Raw genomic sequence first — 17,042 nt, forward strand, 5'->3', positions numbered from 1 at the left:
CTCAGACACGATTTAAAAGTAAGATCTATATAAACAGGAAGTACTGATAATCTATGGAAGGGAACATATGGACAAACATAGGCTTGCACACAAAAATCTGGTCTCATGTTGTAAAGCTGAATATATGCCAATAGCTGTTTTTTTTTTCTAATATTTGTGTTACAACAATATAAAAGTAGTATTCTGCCAAAGAATTAAACTGATCTATGGAATACTTCTCATCACCTTAAATGCTGCTGCTAATATTTTTTTTTAAAACAAAGAACAGGGATGTAAGATTCTTGTAAGAAATAATCCATCAGTCTTTTGTTCTCTTTTTTAAAATCAAAAAAGCACAATATACAGAGTTAACCCTACCATCAAAAGGATAAATTGCTTTGCAGTGTCCTATAGCTGGTAAGGGATCATCGTCTTCAAATTCATCATCAAATTCATTATGGTGTGCATGCTGTTGTGGTGGGCCTCGGACTTCCTGGTTTGCATCATCCATGTAGCTCCCCTCAGGGCTATAAGGCAACGAGTAGAGTAAGGACTCTGTATATTTCTCAAAAACCACCCACACAACTTTAAAAGTTACATTTCCATATCTAAAAAAATATCGGAACCCTAGTGCAACTCAGAAAAGGTTGTTCAAAGTTGTTCTAGGCTATCAGTGTGAACACATCAGGAAAACAGGCTGGCAATATTTAATTATGGATTAAGTATTAATGAATGTTATTTTCTGAAGGATCAGAGCTGTTTTTTAAAGGCTTGAACTGAACTCTGCTATAAGAACAGCCCAAATTTAACATTTAACAAGGAAGATACAGCAATGGGGATGATCTGACAGAGGAGCGAAATGGGGAAAAAAAAATCTACCCGAGATGCTTGGGAAGTTATAGAAGTCAACAGGGGACATTAATTGAAAGAGTGACCCTTCGGTGATGTCATATACCGTTTTCACCTTGAATTACCTAAAACCTGACTACTCTGTGTCATGTGTTCTAATGGAAAATTCATCATTTCACTGAAGCGGCAAGTATGAAAAGAAGTAAAATCTGGAACCTTATGGCCAAAAGATGCCATTTGAAGGACATACATAGTGTATCTGGGAATGTGGGAGAAGAAGAGGTGGGTATCACTCACACTTAAATGCGAGCTGGACATGGTGGGAATAGCTGTGAAAAATAAAAAAAATCTACTGAGAATTCCAGTAAAGCTTCAATGTAAGGATAGTTAAAATAGTTACCTCTCTCTTCCTTGTGTTACAAGATGGTTGATGTCACTGCTGTGCCTTCTGTCTCCTCTTGCTGCTACTTTACCTTCAACTTCAGAGAGCCAGGCCTTACGGGAAAAAAGTCAGAAAACATCTGGGGTCAAAATTACCAGAGAATTCTTAACCAGCAAATGTTATATATCACTAAATGTACGATTTCACATACACTTAACAGTGTAGAATTTAGGTGCCTATAGATATATCTGCTAAATACCAAATCATCATGCAAAGTTTCCTATTTACTTGGCTTGAAGCACAAAGCTATCATCTTAGTTTAATACTCAGTAGTGGTGTTGAGAAAATGGTAAAAACTGACATCTTGAACCATTTAACATGAATAACTTAAAAATAAATCTGTAGAAAATAATTTACATTAAATTACTCAGTGCATATCATCTCAGTCTAGCTACATCAACATACATGGGGGAAGGATGCTCCACGGAAAAATGAATCAGGCTAACTTCTTCAAACAGAGAAATTTTCTGGTTCCTATGTTTGTGACTTACAGGGAACACCAACATATTCCTATTTCAAGACACTTTCCAAGGAATAATTTAATAGCTTTTAACCTCATTCTTGTGTATTTCCATTCGAAGACGATCCATGGTGCTCACAGTCTCAGCTAATTTTGGCTGCAAACTGCCTGGATCCCCCATCTGTGGATTTTTCTCATAAACATCTTTCATTTTGATGAGTGCATCCCTATAGTGAGGTATATGAAAGCCCAGGAGTTATTACAAGTGACAATTACATTACAACATGTTTTGTCTTTAACAGTCCAATAAATACTAAAACAATGTTTGTACAGCACCTAGCACAATGGGTTCCTGGTCCATCACTAGGGCTCCTAGGTTCTACAGTAACACAAACCACCACCACCACCACCATCGTAGACACAAAGAGGACGAATATAAACATTCTCTCTTTCCTGCCCCAAGAGAAGCTACTGTCTCCCGCCCCAGTCCTGTCCTGTCATCCTCCACTCTCCGGGTAAAATAAGGCCCTCATTTCCTTAGCCTCTCCCCAAGGGCAAAGCCCAGTATCCTGCCTTCCATCCCACTGTGCTTATGCGCCTCTCCCCCACTGCTCTCCCTCTTGAAAGACATACACAGTTCAAATACGGGGTCTTTCCACCCATTATAATTCACCTCCACTGCCTGGTTCCTGGCATATGGTCCATTTCTTAAGAATTAATGCCCACGTTTTCTAATGTATCCACTAGTTTTAGATGCCCAGCTTGACAGACCTAAGGTCGATGTTCAGAGTTGTTGAGCATTCACAAGTCTAGATACAGTATTTATAATATAAAAACGGATACTCAAGTTGTTAGAACAACAAAGTTGATAACCATGGAGCACATATACTATAAAGGTGGACAGACCAACAACTGACACACTAGTTAGAGTAGTTTAAATTTTGAAAACTCTGGTTTATACAAAGAAACACAGAAAGAAATGGTCATAAAGATAAGGGTGTCCAAAAAAAAAAAAAAAAAAAGAAAAGGAGTAAGCTGTGTAGGACACACTTACTTTTGGTCGGTTTCTTTCTGTAGTTCTCTGTTGAGTTCGTCGATTCTCTGCTGCAGTTTCTTACGTCTTTGCTCTGGTGGCAGATGACTGAAATCTTCTAATGCGGGACCCTGCAACAAAGATAAATACTATTAAACATTGGAAAATTCTGTCTATAGTTATTTCTACTGACAATCCACACACAAACAGTTTTCTCTGACATGAGGTATCAGGATGAACCTTCTTAGTAACTATGCTATACACATGGCTATATCAAGCATACATCTAAACCGAGTATGTATGATAATAGTGTCACAGCCCTTGTTCTTCACTCTGTCCCCTCCCTACTGTTTTGTTTGGTCACATCATGTGACAAGTTAGATTATAGGCATTTAGAAAGACTCACGATCTCTCCCTCAATATATACCCTGAAGCCCCTAGCGCACTTTTAGGCACCATCAAAAAATAATCAAAGAAGAAGTCTTATAAAATCTTTATAGGATACATATCACAAGAGTGATATATGATGGGGAATAAACTGACTTAGAATACATACTAGCAGAAAATAAATCAAAATGAATGACCATCTCATCTAAGCTGTGAGGAAATTTAGACTTAGTTTCTTTGTTTCATAGTATAGACCATGCAAATTAATTTGCCCACGGCAGATCTGGTAAACGTGCAAGTCAGCAAATTGTGCAACCCTAAGTACTTTTAATATACAGTAATGCCAGTTCAAAGTATTCTTCATAATATTACAACAATCAATGAACAGGACCAATATCAGTATCTAACCAAAAACATTTTTTCATACTGTCTAAATTCTATTAACACTGGAGAACTATACTTCATCATCAGTATTTCCACAATTATCTTAATATATACTTCTGTAAAATAACATTTAGTTGCTGTAAGTTACTTTGCAGATACAACTATGCTTACAGCCTAATATTGGTCCCACTGAAGTCAATAGAAATGCTGACAGTTTCTTCAATAGCTGGGTTAGGTCCACAATAAATAATTTATGGATCTGTAAACAATTACACAGAAAAACTGAATCATAGGTCCTCCTAGTCCAGCCCTTGCAATCAAAGCCAATTTAGTAAGTTAAAAGACAGCATGAAATACTGTACCAAATAGTAATTACAACTAAAATTCAGAAAGCAATAGGTGTATATGGTTTGCAATCTGCCTAGAGTGTCTGTTTCCCACTTTACTTGGATACTGCCAAAAGAAAAGAATACAATCATGGTATTCATCCAAAAATAAGTGGAGCACCCATAGGGACACTATTCGAAGAAGAACAGTTTTTTGCTCTAACATTGATGGTTCTTGAAATTCTGCATAAAAACTAACTTCAAATGCTCAAATCCTTTTACCAAATAAGTTACAGAAAATATGGATTATGGGCACTATGAGTTCCCTCACCTTAGTATATTGCAGGAATAAGCCCCCATATGTCCTCTCAATTAAGTGTGCCTGAGTATTTATACATATGAATTTTAAGAGGTTGTTGCCAAAAGCCCACATCTCAACGACAGACATGCATTTCACAGAGAGAGAGAGAGAGAGAGAATGCATTCGGGGAGCATAGAAAAAAAAAGTTCAAGCCTTAGGGTTAATACAGTAATGCCGATTGATAAAAATGCTGCATTCTTCATGTGCTAGTTACTTAAAAGGCTGTTTGTTTTAAACACTGAAGAAGAATCTGGCATTAAAGGCAACCTGAAAAGGGGAGAATTTAACAAGCAGTGCAGTTCTCCCAACTGTCAGGATTTTGAGTTAAATGGGCATTCATTGACCCCACACCAAGTTTTAAACAATGTGTCTAAAAATTTCTTCCCTTCTCAACTGCATGGTTTTCGTCCCTTATCACTTGTGATATCATCATTACACTACTACTTCAATCATTCAGTACAACCAGGGAAATCAAGATCTGATATTTCTAATGTAAAAAACACAGCCACCACCATATTGCTTTCTTTACGCATCATAAAGAAACAAGAATGGACAAACTTTCCTCCTGCCTCTCTCACCCACCCCCTGCCGCCTTTTTACATCAGTGGTATCTTATAGTAAAATTAGAAGAACAGGACTCTTATTGTGAATATTATTGATTCACTTCAGGAAACTAAATGCCGACAGGTATGTGTTGGAATTTTTCATCCAAATTGAGAGCTTGGCAGTACGAATGGAAAGAGGTGTACTTTTCCTTCAACCACTACAAATTAAATTCAAAAGACCCTTTATTATTCTTATTCATGTTTCCTTCTTTATAAAACTTGCACAATATTTTCATATATCTATATGACAGCTTTTCTATCAATCCCTGATACATCATAAAATATATTTTCATTATGACCAACACATGAAATCTGTCCACCTTCACTCTAAGTCATAGATAAACTTCATCCAGATCACAGGTCTAATTAGCTCACACTGCACATGGATGATTAAAAAGAAAGGCCATGTATACAAGGTGAAAAATCTGAAAATGTATTTCAGCACCTGATTCAAAGCAATTATGATATGGAAACAATTTCAAAAGATTATTTTCATGCTATTTTAGCAGACAGATCAGCACACAGGCTTACCATCTTCACCGACCACTGAACAGTTCATTTGAAAACAGAAAGAAACGGGAAGTTATTCACATGCAATCATCATTTAGGAAGTGAAGGTTTATTCCTAAAAATATATCTTTAAAATATTATTTAAAGTAAAATTTTACAAACTCAAAATTAAATAATGCACTTCACTATCAGCACAAAAGCAGCAAAATACAAGTTTGAAGTGCACTTATGCTGAGAGAATTATTGGCAATTAAAGCTTACATTGAAATGATAATGGGTAGTTGGAATTACAATGCATGGCTTCATTTAATGACTTATTAATTTTAGTATTTATAATATATATTTAGAGAAAAACAAAATATACAGCAAACACTGCACAAAGCAGAAGAATTTGATGATGATGATGGGCTGGTTTACCATATACAAAAATTTGGTTAATCATGACTAGGAATACACTGCATCACTTCAAGATTGTTAATATCCCAATAGAACAAAAATAGAGAGGTTTCCCATGGAAGCCGCAAAAATCCCTTCTCTACCATTTCAAGCTTAAAAGTTTAATTTTATATTTGAAACTGTTCAATTGATTGAAACTGTTCAATTGCGCTATACTCAAAAAATATTAAAATCTACAGACAAACTGGTGAGAACAAACAGGATTTTCTCCTGGGACAAAGCAATACCTTATGACAGACAAGACTGGTACGGCTCCAACAAGGTGCCATATACCAGGGACGTGCCATACACTCAGAGTGATCCTACCAAACTTGTTAAGCTTCTCAAGCAGAGCACCATGAAGGGGTTAGAAAGGACCCTTTCATCAATGTATCAATGATTCATATTCACCACATCAGTTGTGACCAAATGGTATTACTGTCTGACTGCTGACGAGTGGCATATGTGAAAGGTTAGAGGTCTCATTTAAGCAACTTTCGAACAAGTTTCTACCTAAAAATCCAAGTTTCTACCTTTTCTACCTAAAAATCCACCTTTATTAATAACATCCTGGCTAGCAAGCTCAGTAAATTCTAATAATGTAATGGGGATATAGACTGAACTACTCTGCTTTCTAGAGGTAATCTCCCCAGAAACACAGTGAGGAGAACTGGCAGAGAAGCATGGGTGAGGTTTGCACTTCCATTTCTTATGATAGGCCTCTTTTAAGGCTGGGATTTCCATTCAAACTGATATCAAGCTGGCACCTTTCACAGCATTAAACTCTTTGATAATTACAAATTTGAAGTAGACTCAATAATAATGCATTTTAACAAAAGTGACAAAAACTACCCATTATCTGATGTGTCTGGTTTGCAGAATCACTTTCCCTTGATTTATAGCATGGAATGATATTTGTGTTTCTCCTTCACATTAAATAAACAACATAACTGCATTTATGCTCATTTCAGATGGACAACGGTAACAGTGAACAAAGAAAACTCCTACGGTTTTAATTTGTTTTCTGTTACACATAGTTGCTGATGGGGAGTCGTGATGATGCACAAAGCACAGAGTAATGAGAGCCGTTTCCTGTTTATGGCCTTGTTCAAATATCCATTGAGTGAAATCCTGGACAGGGCAAGTAAACAAAATATCCAACATACTCAGCTTCTGTGCACATTATTTGCCAATTTACTGGTGAATTTAAATTAAAAAAACAAAGCAAATTAAAATGCCACTTGATAGCAGAGAATGTCAATACCATTGAGAAAATGTTTTACAGCAATAAAAGAGTGGAAATAACAGGGTGTGTGTGTGTGTGTGTTAAATAATGACAATGTACAGTATCTGAAATACTGTATAGGTTTTCCATCAAAATATATAAAAATATTAAATTGAATTGCCATATGACAGGAAATTTTTTACAACTATGGTAAATTGTTCAGCTTGCAAAAGGACGTATCAGTTCCCTCGATATTTGTTAAAGTAGTATTTTTAAATGCTTGCACAATATTGCAAAATTTTTAAAAATGAAACTAAAAATTATATTTGCTGCCCTGAAGGTTTACAAGAGAGAATAATGTTTGGTACTGTGGGTCTTACACTGAGCTGAGCTCAGATCTGTCAAAACTTGAATGATCCTTGTAAATTTTAATTAATGCCATATTTGATCACATTCGCTAACCTTTCTGTTTTGGATTGTGATCAGTGCATTTTAAAATAAAAAACTTCATTTAAAATGCACTTCATTTTCTGTTCATACAGTAAAACTACCTCTAGATGATTTTTACATGTAATAAAATAGCCTACTTGGTTAAAACCCATCAGGCCTTGCTTCCTGAGTCAGAAGCATGCATGTTCAATAATCAGGAGAAAGCGGAAAAGATTAATGTTATTTCAACAATCTCCCATATCTCATTAATGAACAGCATTGAAGGAGTTTCCTTATACTCTCCTGACCAAAGCAAGTTTTGATCAATTGACACAGAAGGAGAGAAAGGGGAAATCTGTCCTTCATCAAGATCTTAGATGTCCACAAGGGTCTTCTGCAACCTAGGCTCCTGTATATAAGGGGTGGTATACAGAATAACTGGAGGGCTTGGAGTAACCGGGCACTAGATAAGGTAAATTAAAGAATGTAAATTTAAAATAATCTGAAATGTAACCAACTGACAGCCAGGCTCCTCTAATCATTAACTGGATTGCCATATGAAGTTGGACTTTGATCTCCACTCTAGAGCAATAGAATCCGCCATGCTTGTATACAGAATGAAACAGAGAGTTTATTTCATTTTTAATATCAGAAAAATAATGAAATAAACCCAACCAAATATATCTAAATTTCTGATTATGGGGATTAACAAATGCTATAAATTTTACATAAACAAGGCAGACTATGTTTCACTGACATAATGGGATAATGCCAGTTCACTTTTCACTAGTACAATATATGTTTCTAGGAAACCATTTCAACTTTTCAATTTTATTGTCAACGGAACAAATTCCATTTGCTGAATATGCTATTATAAATTAGTAAATGCACTCCCCTAATAAATCTCAGAAAGTGACATTTAGTAGTAATTTATAATTGATGGAAGGTTTTTACAAAAAAAAATCCTTTAGGAAGCAAAAGCAATTTAACTATCAATGTACATTACAGTAAAAAAACTATAATCCATTATAAGAAATGAATGATGGTTTAACATGTTAAAAACTGCACGCTATTGCATTTCAACTACGAGATATGGGTTTTTCCCTTTTAATTCAGTTTCTCAGAAATCAACTTCTACTATTTTAGTAAGACATGTCAATGTCTTTAGTGATGACTATATACCCAATAATAAATTACTGCAAAAATGCATTACATGATGGAGGTAAGACATTTGTGAATGTGCACAACAACAACAAAGATTTCAAACACATACTCAGCACCCTCTTTATAACACTTTCCTTTTGAAATCAAACATTTTTAATGTTATAAAAAGTTTTTAAAATGAAGGTAACTATTTTGTAATAGAGAATAAACTATCTTAAAAGTGACCTTTTATCCGAGTGTTATACCAGAGTGAGCCTTATAATGAGGGTGGAGGGTATCAGAAAAGCCACACTACAAACAAACTTCATAGCCCATCATGCATTTTCAACTGGTTATCAAACTTACCCCTCTTTTGAGGCTTCTGAAAGAAGGAATTCTGGCCTTCCCTGTTTTTATGTCACTCATGCAATAATGCACTGGTTCAATGGAGAATATGGGATACTGGGCTCCATTAGGAGTAGTGGATGTGTATAAACTAGTAGGGGTAAGGGGTGGGGACTGTGGCTAATATGGAAATAAAGAAAGGAAATAAATAAGCCAAATGTTCAAAGTAATTTTAAAATGAAAATTCTGTCTTTCACTAACAAAATTTCCATCCAACTCAAAAACGGTTCGTAGCATGTTTTACTAGAAGATTTATCACCATCAACTTTAAAACAGTTTGCAGAGCAAATATAGTCATTTTTCTAAACTGTTTTATTCAGAATTAGTCTTGTGAGTTAAAGTTGGTGCAGATAACGGATAAGGGTTTAAGAAAAATTTTCCACCCAATTTCCAAGATCCCAGCAATACCCAAGTACCGGAGATAGTCTCCTTCCTTAATACTTCCCAATAGCATCTTCGGTATCTTCTAACCCAGGGGTTCTCAAACTGGGGGTTGGGACGCCTCAGGGGGTTGCGAAGTTATTACATGGGGGGTCGTGAGCTGTTAGCCTCCACTCCAAACCCCGCTTTGCATCCAGCATTTATAATGGTGTTAAATATATTAAAAAGTGTTTTTAATTTATAAAGGGGGGGGGGTGGGAGTCGTACTCAGAGGCTTGCTATGTGATAGGGGTCACCAGTACAAAAGTTTGAGAACCACTGCCCTACCCCTGTTACTATCCTTCTGGACTCCTGCTCTTCCCCAGCCTGCACTGCTCCTCCTTCTCTGTAAGGTTTTTTCCATTATACGTGGTAGGCTAAACCCAGAATTACCATTATGATATCCCTAAACAGGTCAGTCACAGAAAGATGAATTTGTAATCCCAGCTGTGGGGAACTACTGAAGTAGGCAAGGTAGAGTCACTGTCTTTGGACTTTGACATTAGGTGTATGGCTTTCCGCACCATTACAGCCTCTTTAATGTCCTCATCCTTCCTCCACTTTTGGTTTAAAGCACCCGCCTCTAATCTTATCTCCTCCTCCCTAGCTCCTTTTCTAATCTGCTTTTCCCTCATCTGCTATACACCTCTCCTCCATCTTCTATAGTTCTTTTCCCTTTCAAAAAACTACCATCTACAAAGAGATCAAGTATCTTGAAATGCAAATTAAGACCCACCAGATTCACAGATACATCAAGTCACAAAGGCTACCTGAACATCCAGCTAGTTTGTCAACCAGAATTTTTTTAAATCAATTTAAAAAATCCAGTTTCTGTTATAAATTGTTTAAATAATGCTGTGATTTTTTTTTTTAAAAAGTATGCTCCCTTGTCACTGTTTTTTTTCCTTCAGAAAATGAGAAACACTGACATAAGCTTCCATTGTGCAATGCACGTAACCATTATATATGAGTAACTTTACACATGATTAGGTCCACTCTGTTCAGCAGCACTACTCAATGTGTAAGTATTTGCAGAATTGTAGCTTGATTCTATAAAGTAAACAGTGACTATATACGAAATGCTATCAAATGCACACCGTAAAACTGGGGAAGAGAGAGATATTTTTTTCCTAATACCTTCTTTCAACTACAGTCATCTTAGGTGTTAATTGTAACTAAAGAACGAACAAAAGGCCAGGTCCTCAGCAGGTGTAAATCTGCTTCATTACTTCATTACTATGGAAATAGCCAATTTACACCAGATGAGGCCATGGCTAAAATTTTTAGGCAGAAGTATGATTTTCAAATTGATCGTGTCCTTTAATTTAAATTCAGTCCTAATCTCTATATTTCTAATTGCTATCACACAGGAGCAATTAGAAATGTACTATGAGGAGGATACAGGAATTAGATATTCCATCTCTCCCCTTAGAGAAGACTTGTGTATCTGGAATATTATCAGCAAAAACATTAATCCCAACCGGAAAGAAGTCTGGAGAATAGTTCTTTCATCGTAATAAAGCTTTTCTATTTCACTAAGTTGCTTGTGACTAGCAGCATTGAAAGTCCTCATTAAAATTTGTGAGAATAATTAAATGATTTGTTTATATGCTCTAATATGGAACAAGTAAAAAGATCTAAAATAGGTGTAATTTAATCTTTGTATGTTCGATTACTTATTTAAATAGCCAACAGCAGTATTAGTGGCCCCTTTTGTTGGTCCATGAAGGCCCACTTTCACAGAAAGTGTCAATTAAACCTACATGCACAGAAGTAAGAGAGAAATAACATCTCTGTTCTAACATTTTTATCAAAAGTAGCTTTATAACTATTAATTATTTTATCTGTTTAGTCTTAAGATTTTCCTTTGGCATCTGCCCATATGAAACTCCAAAAAATTAGATGTTTTACTATATGACCAAATATTTAATGTTTTCAAACAGAAAGCATTTTTATGAAATTATCATCACAAACTTTCAAAACCAGCAACAAATAGTAGAATCCATTTGGTACCTCTACCTGCAAAGTAAAGGGGAAAGCATGTAATTTAATTTTCTTTTGTGAGTCACCTTTAAAAGAAGTAATTCCTTGTGCCACAAACTACAAATCCTGAGCACATTTTCATTTGGGAATAGTAACTTCACAATTCTTACCTTTGGCTTCTTTCCAAAAAGCCACAGCTTGCCCTTAGCCTTGCCCACAGTGGTTTTTGAATCTATCTTCATTCCTTCCTGCTTTGGTGTACTGATGGTTCCATCAGAGACAGTCCTGTAAATATGCTGACTGTAATCTTCAAATGGGAAGTCTCCAGGAGGTTCAAACCCAGACTTGAAGGAGTCTATCACTATTTGAGAATCCTGTACATAAGCAACATCAGTGAGTTTGAAAAAAAAAAATTGCACATATGACTTACTCATCCAAGACAACAGAAGCAATATGGACTGCATAAAATATAATTCCCTGAATTATATGGACATGAATATTCTTTCTAACAGAATAATTACGCTTACAGATACCATCTTTCTGTTAGCACTTGTACTATCATGTAATCCAGAGGTTTTCAACCTGTGGTTCGCAGACCCCCCGGGAGTGCACAGACTATGTCAAAGATTTCCAAAGGGATCCACAACTCCATTCAAAATTTTGTAGGGGTCCGCAAATGAAAAAAGATTGAAAACCATTGATCTAATCTATTCAGAGGTGTAGTCTAGAGGCTAAGCCGTGGGACAGGGAACCAGGAAATCCAAGGTTTATAGGATCAGTTCTCACACTGACTCTCTCTGTAGTCTGGGGTATGTCAATAAACTTGACTCAAATCTTCCAGCTGTAAAATAATACTTAGCTACTGTAACACACAGAATTTTTAATTATTATTATAGATTTAACCAAATATTGCATCTGCCTTCATTCCACAGTAATAATTAATTTTTATACATTCTCTTTCAGACAAATTAGTGAGCTTTCATATACACTATTTTCTGTAAATTGTTTTAATTACACATGAAAAATACTTTCCCAATATAATTCCTTATATAAAATATTTTATATATTACAAACATAAGGTCCAGTGTGGCTACCAGTGAAGCCAATGACAAAACTCCCATTTCAGTGAGTAGGATCAATTCCATAATACAGTATTTTACATTTATATTGTGTGATCATGTAATTTAAAGACCGGGTCATAATGCTATGCACCAGGGGGTCAAATTAAGGTTGCACAAGCAGACAATTCTGGAATTTTCTAATTTGTGAGTACTGGACTTTACAACCATACCAGTCGTTACACTTAGTTCTTTGCGTGATCGAACTGCTGTCTGTCTATTTCAGACAACTCTTCAGCAGCTCATGTAAAATAAATTGCTGTCAACCCACTTCCCAGTCAAGAAGCATCCAGATCACAAACTCACATTGGTTTAATCCAGGCCTGGCTACCCAACCATAGTTTTCAAAATAGACTGTTAAGATGGAGTGATCATTTGTGCAAAGCCAACCTGAGTACTAAGTATCAATGGGGTTGCGTTAACAGAGATGAGCCAAAGGATGAAAAAGCATGAAAAAGTTTTGATGTAGACAACTGACATCAAAACAAGAAATGAGCATTTTGATCAAATCCTGAAGTCATAACTCATTTCTTATTCAGGTAAAATGCCCAAAGACAATGTTAACTTCAGGATTTGGATCTTTTTGATTAAAAGATAAGTGGACAATATAAATCTGAAATATTTAGTGCATTTTCCCTCCCTTTCAATAATATGCCACATGGCTCCCATATTAGTTAACTTACTCATGCATATTAGAAAACAAAATGAGCTGAATTCACTTACTCTGCGTTCATCAACTGATTTTGCTGCAAGAATCATTCCTTCTAAACATTTAGAGATTATGGGAATAACTTTGCGCTCAGAATCAGCAAAACCTTTATAACATTCACTCAGCTTGATGGTCCTCCGTTCATCCATTTCTTGAAGATGCTACAAAGAAGAAAAAAGATAATATGATGATTTTGTTTACTGATATTCCTTGTTTACCCTGTTAAGTATGCAGATTCATGAGCCATTTTATAACAAAGTATGGAATTTCTTTGTCAGGTATTAGGACAAAACTGAATACAATTAGATAAAAATTAATATTCTTTAACTACATTTTGTCATTGACATTTTTTTTAGCAAAAGATGTACAGGATACAGTGTAATCAGGAAGACTGGATACTCTTTATTAAAGACAATATTTGGAAACACAAGGCTTCCTATTGTCATAGTCTGGTCCTCCTCTCTATCCTCCACCCCCATAATCACATAGATACTTCCTTTAATTAAGAAACATTTCAGATAAAATTTGGAAAATTGTGTAGGACAATTGGCTGAATTTCCCATCTTCTAACCTCCTGCACCCATGTAATTTTTTCTATTTTTAGCTAACAAAAATTTGAGGCTTTTTTAAAAAAAATATTGTTTTTGTTTTGAACTTTCCTTCCATTTGACACACATTGCCAACAGAAATGATTAAAAACATTGGGTCAGAAGAACAGAAATGATTAAAAACATTGGGAAAAGATATGAATATCATGTACAAATGGGACACAATTCTAAAATCCCATTTAAGAAACAAACCCTATCCTGCAAGAGATGTGCTCTGGAAAATAAGAAAAAAAAATCAGTTATATAAGCTTTGTAATGAAAGCAAATTAGAACTATTTCTTATCCAAGTATCTCATTGGATGTTGGCTAGTCCCACATTTAAAACAGAAAAAGGTAACATTAAGTTCAAAATCCCAGAGACCCTTGAACAAATTAAAAAACAACAATAATCCATTATTTATATAATGATGCATATCCAGAGCTCACCTCACTCTTACTATAAAAAGACACTATAAAAGTCTATTGAAAACTCAGCCTATTAGTTACAATAATTGGCATCTGAGGTAGGCTTAAGTCTTTGCTAAATCTACCCTTACAGAAGCAGATGTCTCAAGCAGCATCTCACGTGATCTCCCTGAAATAAAACTATACCAGCTGAGTCATGTAATTACTTGCTTGTAAATATTACTCAACACTTGCAAATAAACAATAAAAAGAAAAGCCAAGAAAGAGCCTTAGAAAGCAGTGGTTTTCAATCTGTGCTTCGTGGACCGCTGGGGGTTTGCAGACTATATCTAAGGGGTCTGTGAAAGGCTTTTGTTACCATAGAAGAGAGGTTTTCAACCTGTGGTCTGTTGACCCCTGGGGATCCGCAGACTATGTCTAAGATTTCCAAAGGGATCTGCACCTTCCATCTGAAAATTTTTAGGGGTCCGCACATGAAAAAAGGTTGAAAGAGACTGTTATAAAGTAAAACTTAGTCTTTGGGATCATATTTGCTAAGGACTTTAGGAAACAAGAGTAATTTCTCATAACAAAAATTTATTTTAACCCTGAAGAAATGTAATAAACCAAGTCTCTGATCAAAAATGTTCCTCTTGCGTCTTTGCTTAATACACGGATTTCTGCAGTCTCAGGTATGCACTATAATTCCTTCCTTAGTCTTCTACTGACAGATTCACTGGAGGTAGCATTCTTTACCTAGTAAAAAAAAACAAGGAAGAAAAATTTCCTCCTGAGATTCCTAGAGTTTCAAATAAATAATTATTTTAAATATTCTTTTGCGATCCTCTCCCATGCTCCTGGAAAATCTCATGTATTCTCAGGTTATTAAACTTGTAAATGAATTCAAGGTTTTCATTCTTCCTCTGTTTCCTCTCACTTTGATTCTCAGTAGTAGCCTGTGACGGATGGAAATGAGCTTGCTGGATGGTGGGCGGCATCTTAAAACTGACAGGTTTCAGAGTAGCAGCCGTGTTAGTCCGTATTCGCAAAAAGAAAAAGGAGTACTTCTGGCACTTTAGAGACTAACAAATTTATTTGAGCATAAGCTTTCGTGAGCTACAGCTTGAGCTTGAGCTATAGCTCACGAAAGCTTATGCTCAAATAAATTTGTTAGTCTCTAAGGTGCCACAAGTACTCCTTTTTCTTTTTATCCTAAAACTGAATTCTTGATATCTTTATGCACAAGAAATCCTAAGCTGTTGACATGTTTGCCCTCTCCACTGTAATAGAGTACATGGCCTTCTTCCGTTAGTACCATTCCAAAGTTCTTCCATCTGACCTCAGAGATTCCTAGGAGGTACCAGGTGTATTGTACCATTTTGTACGAGTGTCCTTTCAACCTTTCTATTTGTCTCAATGTCCTTACATTCCATGTGGCTATGGTGATGTTACCTCTTCCACGGATCCTCTTTGTTGGGGTTACACCAGTAATATACTTGTCGCGTCTGCCCTGGTGGGATGGCACAGTCATTATTAACCCGGGCTGCAATCAATCCGGTATGGACATTGTTGACTTTCTCATCATATGGTGTGTCTTGGACAAATTTGTAACCTGGTGGAGCCCATCCTCTTCAGGCAGCCCCATTTTAATCACCTCTTACAAGATATAGGAGGAGAAGTGGGCCTATTCTGTCCCCGGACGCACATCCATCTAAAGGCAGTACAGTTTAATATCACAGTGGTACAAGTCTATGCCCCTACAACAGACTATGACAATGAACAAATTGAAGATTTTTACAACCAGCTCCAAGACATCATCGATAAGGTACACAAGAAAGATATCCTGATTGTACAAGGAGAATGGAATTCTAAAGCGGGTACTTACGCACAGGCAGATTGGCAAGATTATTGTGGCCCTTTCTGTATTGCGGTAACCAATAAGATAGGATTGAGACGTTTGGAGTTTGCCAGCTATAACAATCTGGTTCTTGCAAACACATTAGGAGCACATAAAACATCCAGATGATCAACATGGCACGCACGGATTTCGTTCTGGGATTAACAGACCTAAAACAAGGAGCTTCCCCGGTGCTGATATAGGAAGTGATCATGACCTTGTGATGCTAAATTTTTGGCTGCCGCTAAGCAAAATTGTCAGGCCAAAGTTCACCACACTCAGAGACCGAAACGTTGCAGAGTCATTCCAAGCAATGATTGGCAGAAAATTTGCCCCGCTGCTTGCTCTAGAGGAAGACACAGAAACAATGACCAACAATTTCAACGCTGTAATTAATGCAGCAGCAATGGACATCCTTGGGAAACATTGTAAGAAGACAAAACCATGAGTCACAAATGAAATACTACAAATGTGTGACATCAGAAGAGAACTTACGAGAGACAAGAACAGCATTGAGGGAGCTGATAAATACAGAGCAATTGGCAGAAAGATCAAGAAAGGAATGAAGGTGGCCAAGGAGATATGGATTGAAAGACAATGCTCTAAAACTGAAGAGTGTATCAATAATAAAAATAGCAAACGAGCCTTCCAGGTTGTAAAAAATCTGACGAATTCAAGACAAAGAAGGGAGCAGTCTTACAGAAGAAAGGGACATCATCAATAGGTGGACAAACTATTGCTCTGATCTATACAACTATCAGACAAATGGAGATCCTAGTGTCTTAGACAGCTGAGATTGAACAGAGGAGGATGACTTTCTAATACTACGTGAAGAAGTGGAGACAGCTGTGAAATCACTCAAGAATGGAAAGGCTACAGGTATTCACAACATCCCAGCTGAACTGATGAAATTCAGAGGAGAAATAGTAATAGATGAACTCACCAAAATC

General features: G+C 36.2%; 1 protein-coding gene across 7 annotated transcripts in view; it reads right to left on the minus strand.

The window, feature by feature from the left end:
* The window catches only part of FNBP1L (formin binding protein 1 like), a 114,064-nt gene that overhangs the window by 3,593 nt on the left and 93,429 nt on the right, over positions 1–17,042 (minus strand). For 2 of the 7 annotated variants that reach the window (XM_043490846.1, XM_043490844.1), the window contains exons 8-16: positions 13,218–13,364; positions 11,547–11,750; positions 11,407–11,412; positions 8,935–9,093; positions 5,358–5,372; positions 2,785–2,894; positions 1,825–1,957; positions 1,229–1,323; positions 358–506 (exon numbers count right to left, since the gene is read on the minus strand). In XM_043490846.1, coding sequence (XP_043346781.1) covers positions 358–506; positions 1,229–1,323; positions 1,825–1,957; positions 2,785–2,894; positions 5,358–5,372; positions 8,935–9,093; positions 11,407–11,412; positions 11,547–11,750; positions 13,218–13,364 — 1,018 coding nt within the window. The remainder of the gene's footprint in view (positions 1–357; positions 507–1,228; positions 1,324–1,824; positions 1,958–2,784; positions 2,895–5,357; positions 5,373–8,934; positions 9,094–11,406; positions 11,413–11,546; positions 11,751–13,217; positions 13,365–17,042) is intronic. The other 5 variants (XM_038413062.2, XM_038413061.2, XM_038413058.2 and 2 more) reach the window with 4 other exon arrangements.

This window comes from Dermochelys coriacea, chromosome 8 (genome assembly GCF_009764565.3).
Source record: "Dermochelys coriacea isolate rDerCor1 chromosome 8, rDerCor1.pri.v4, whole genome shotgun sequence".
Taxonomy (NCBI): domain Eukaryota; kingdom Metazoa; phylum Chordata; order Testudines; family Dermochelyidae; genus Dermochelys; species Dermochelys coriacea.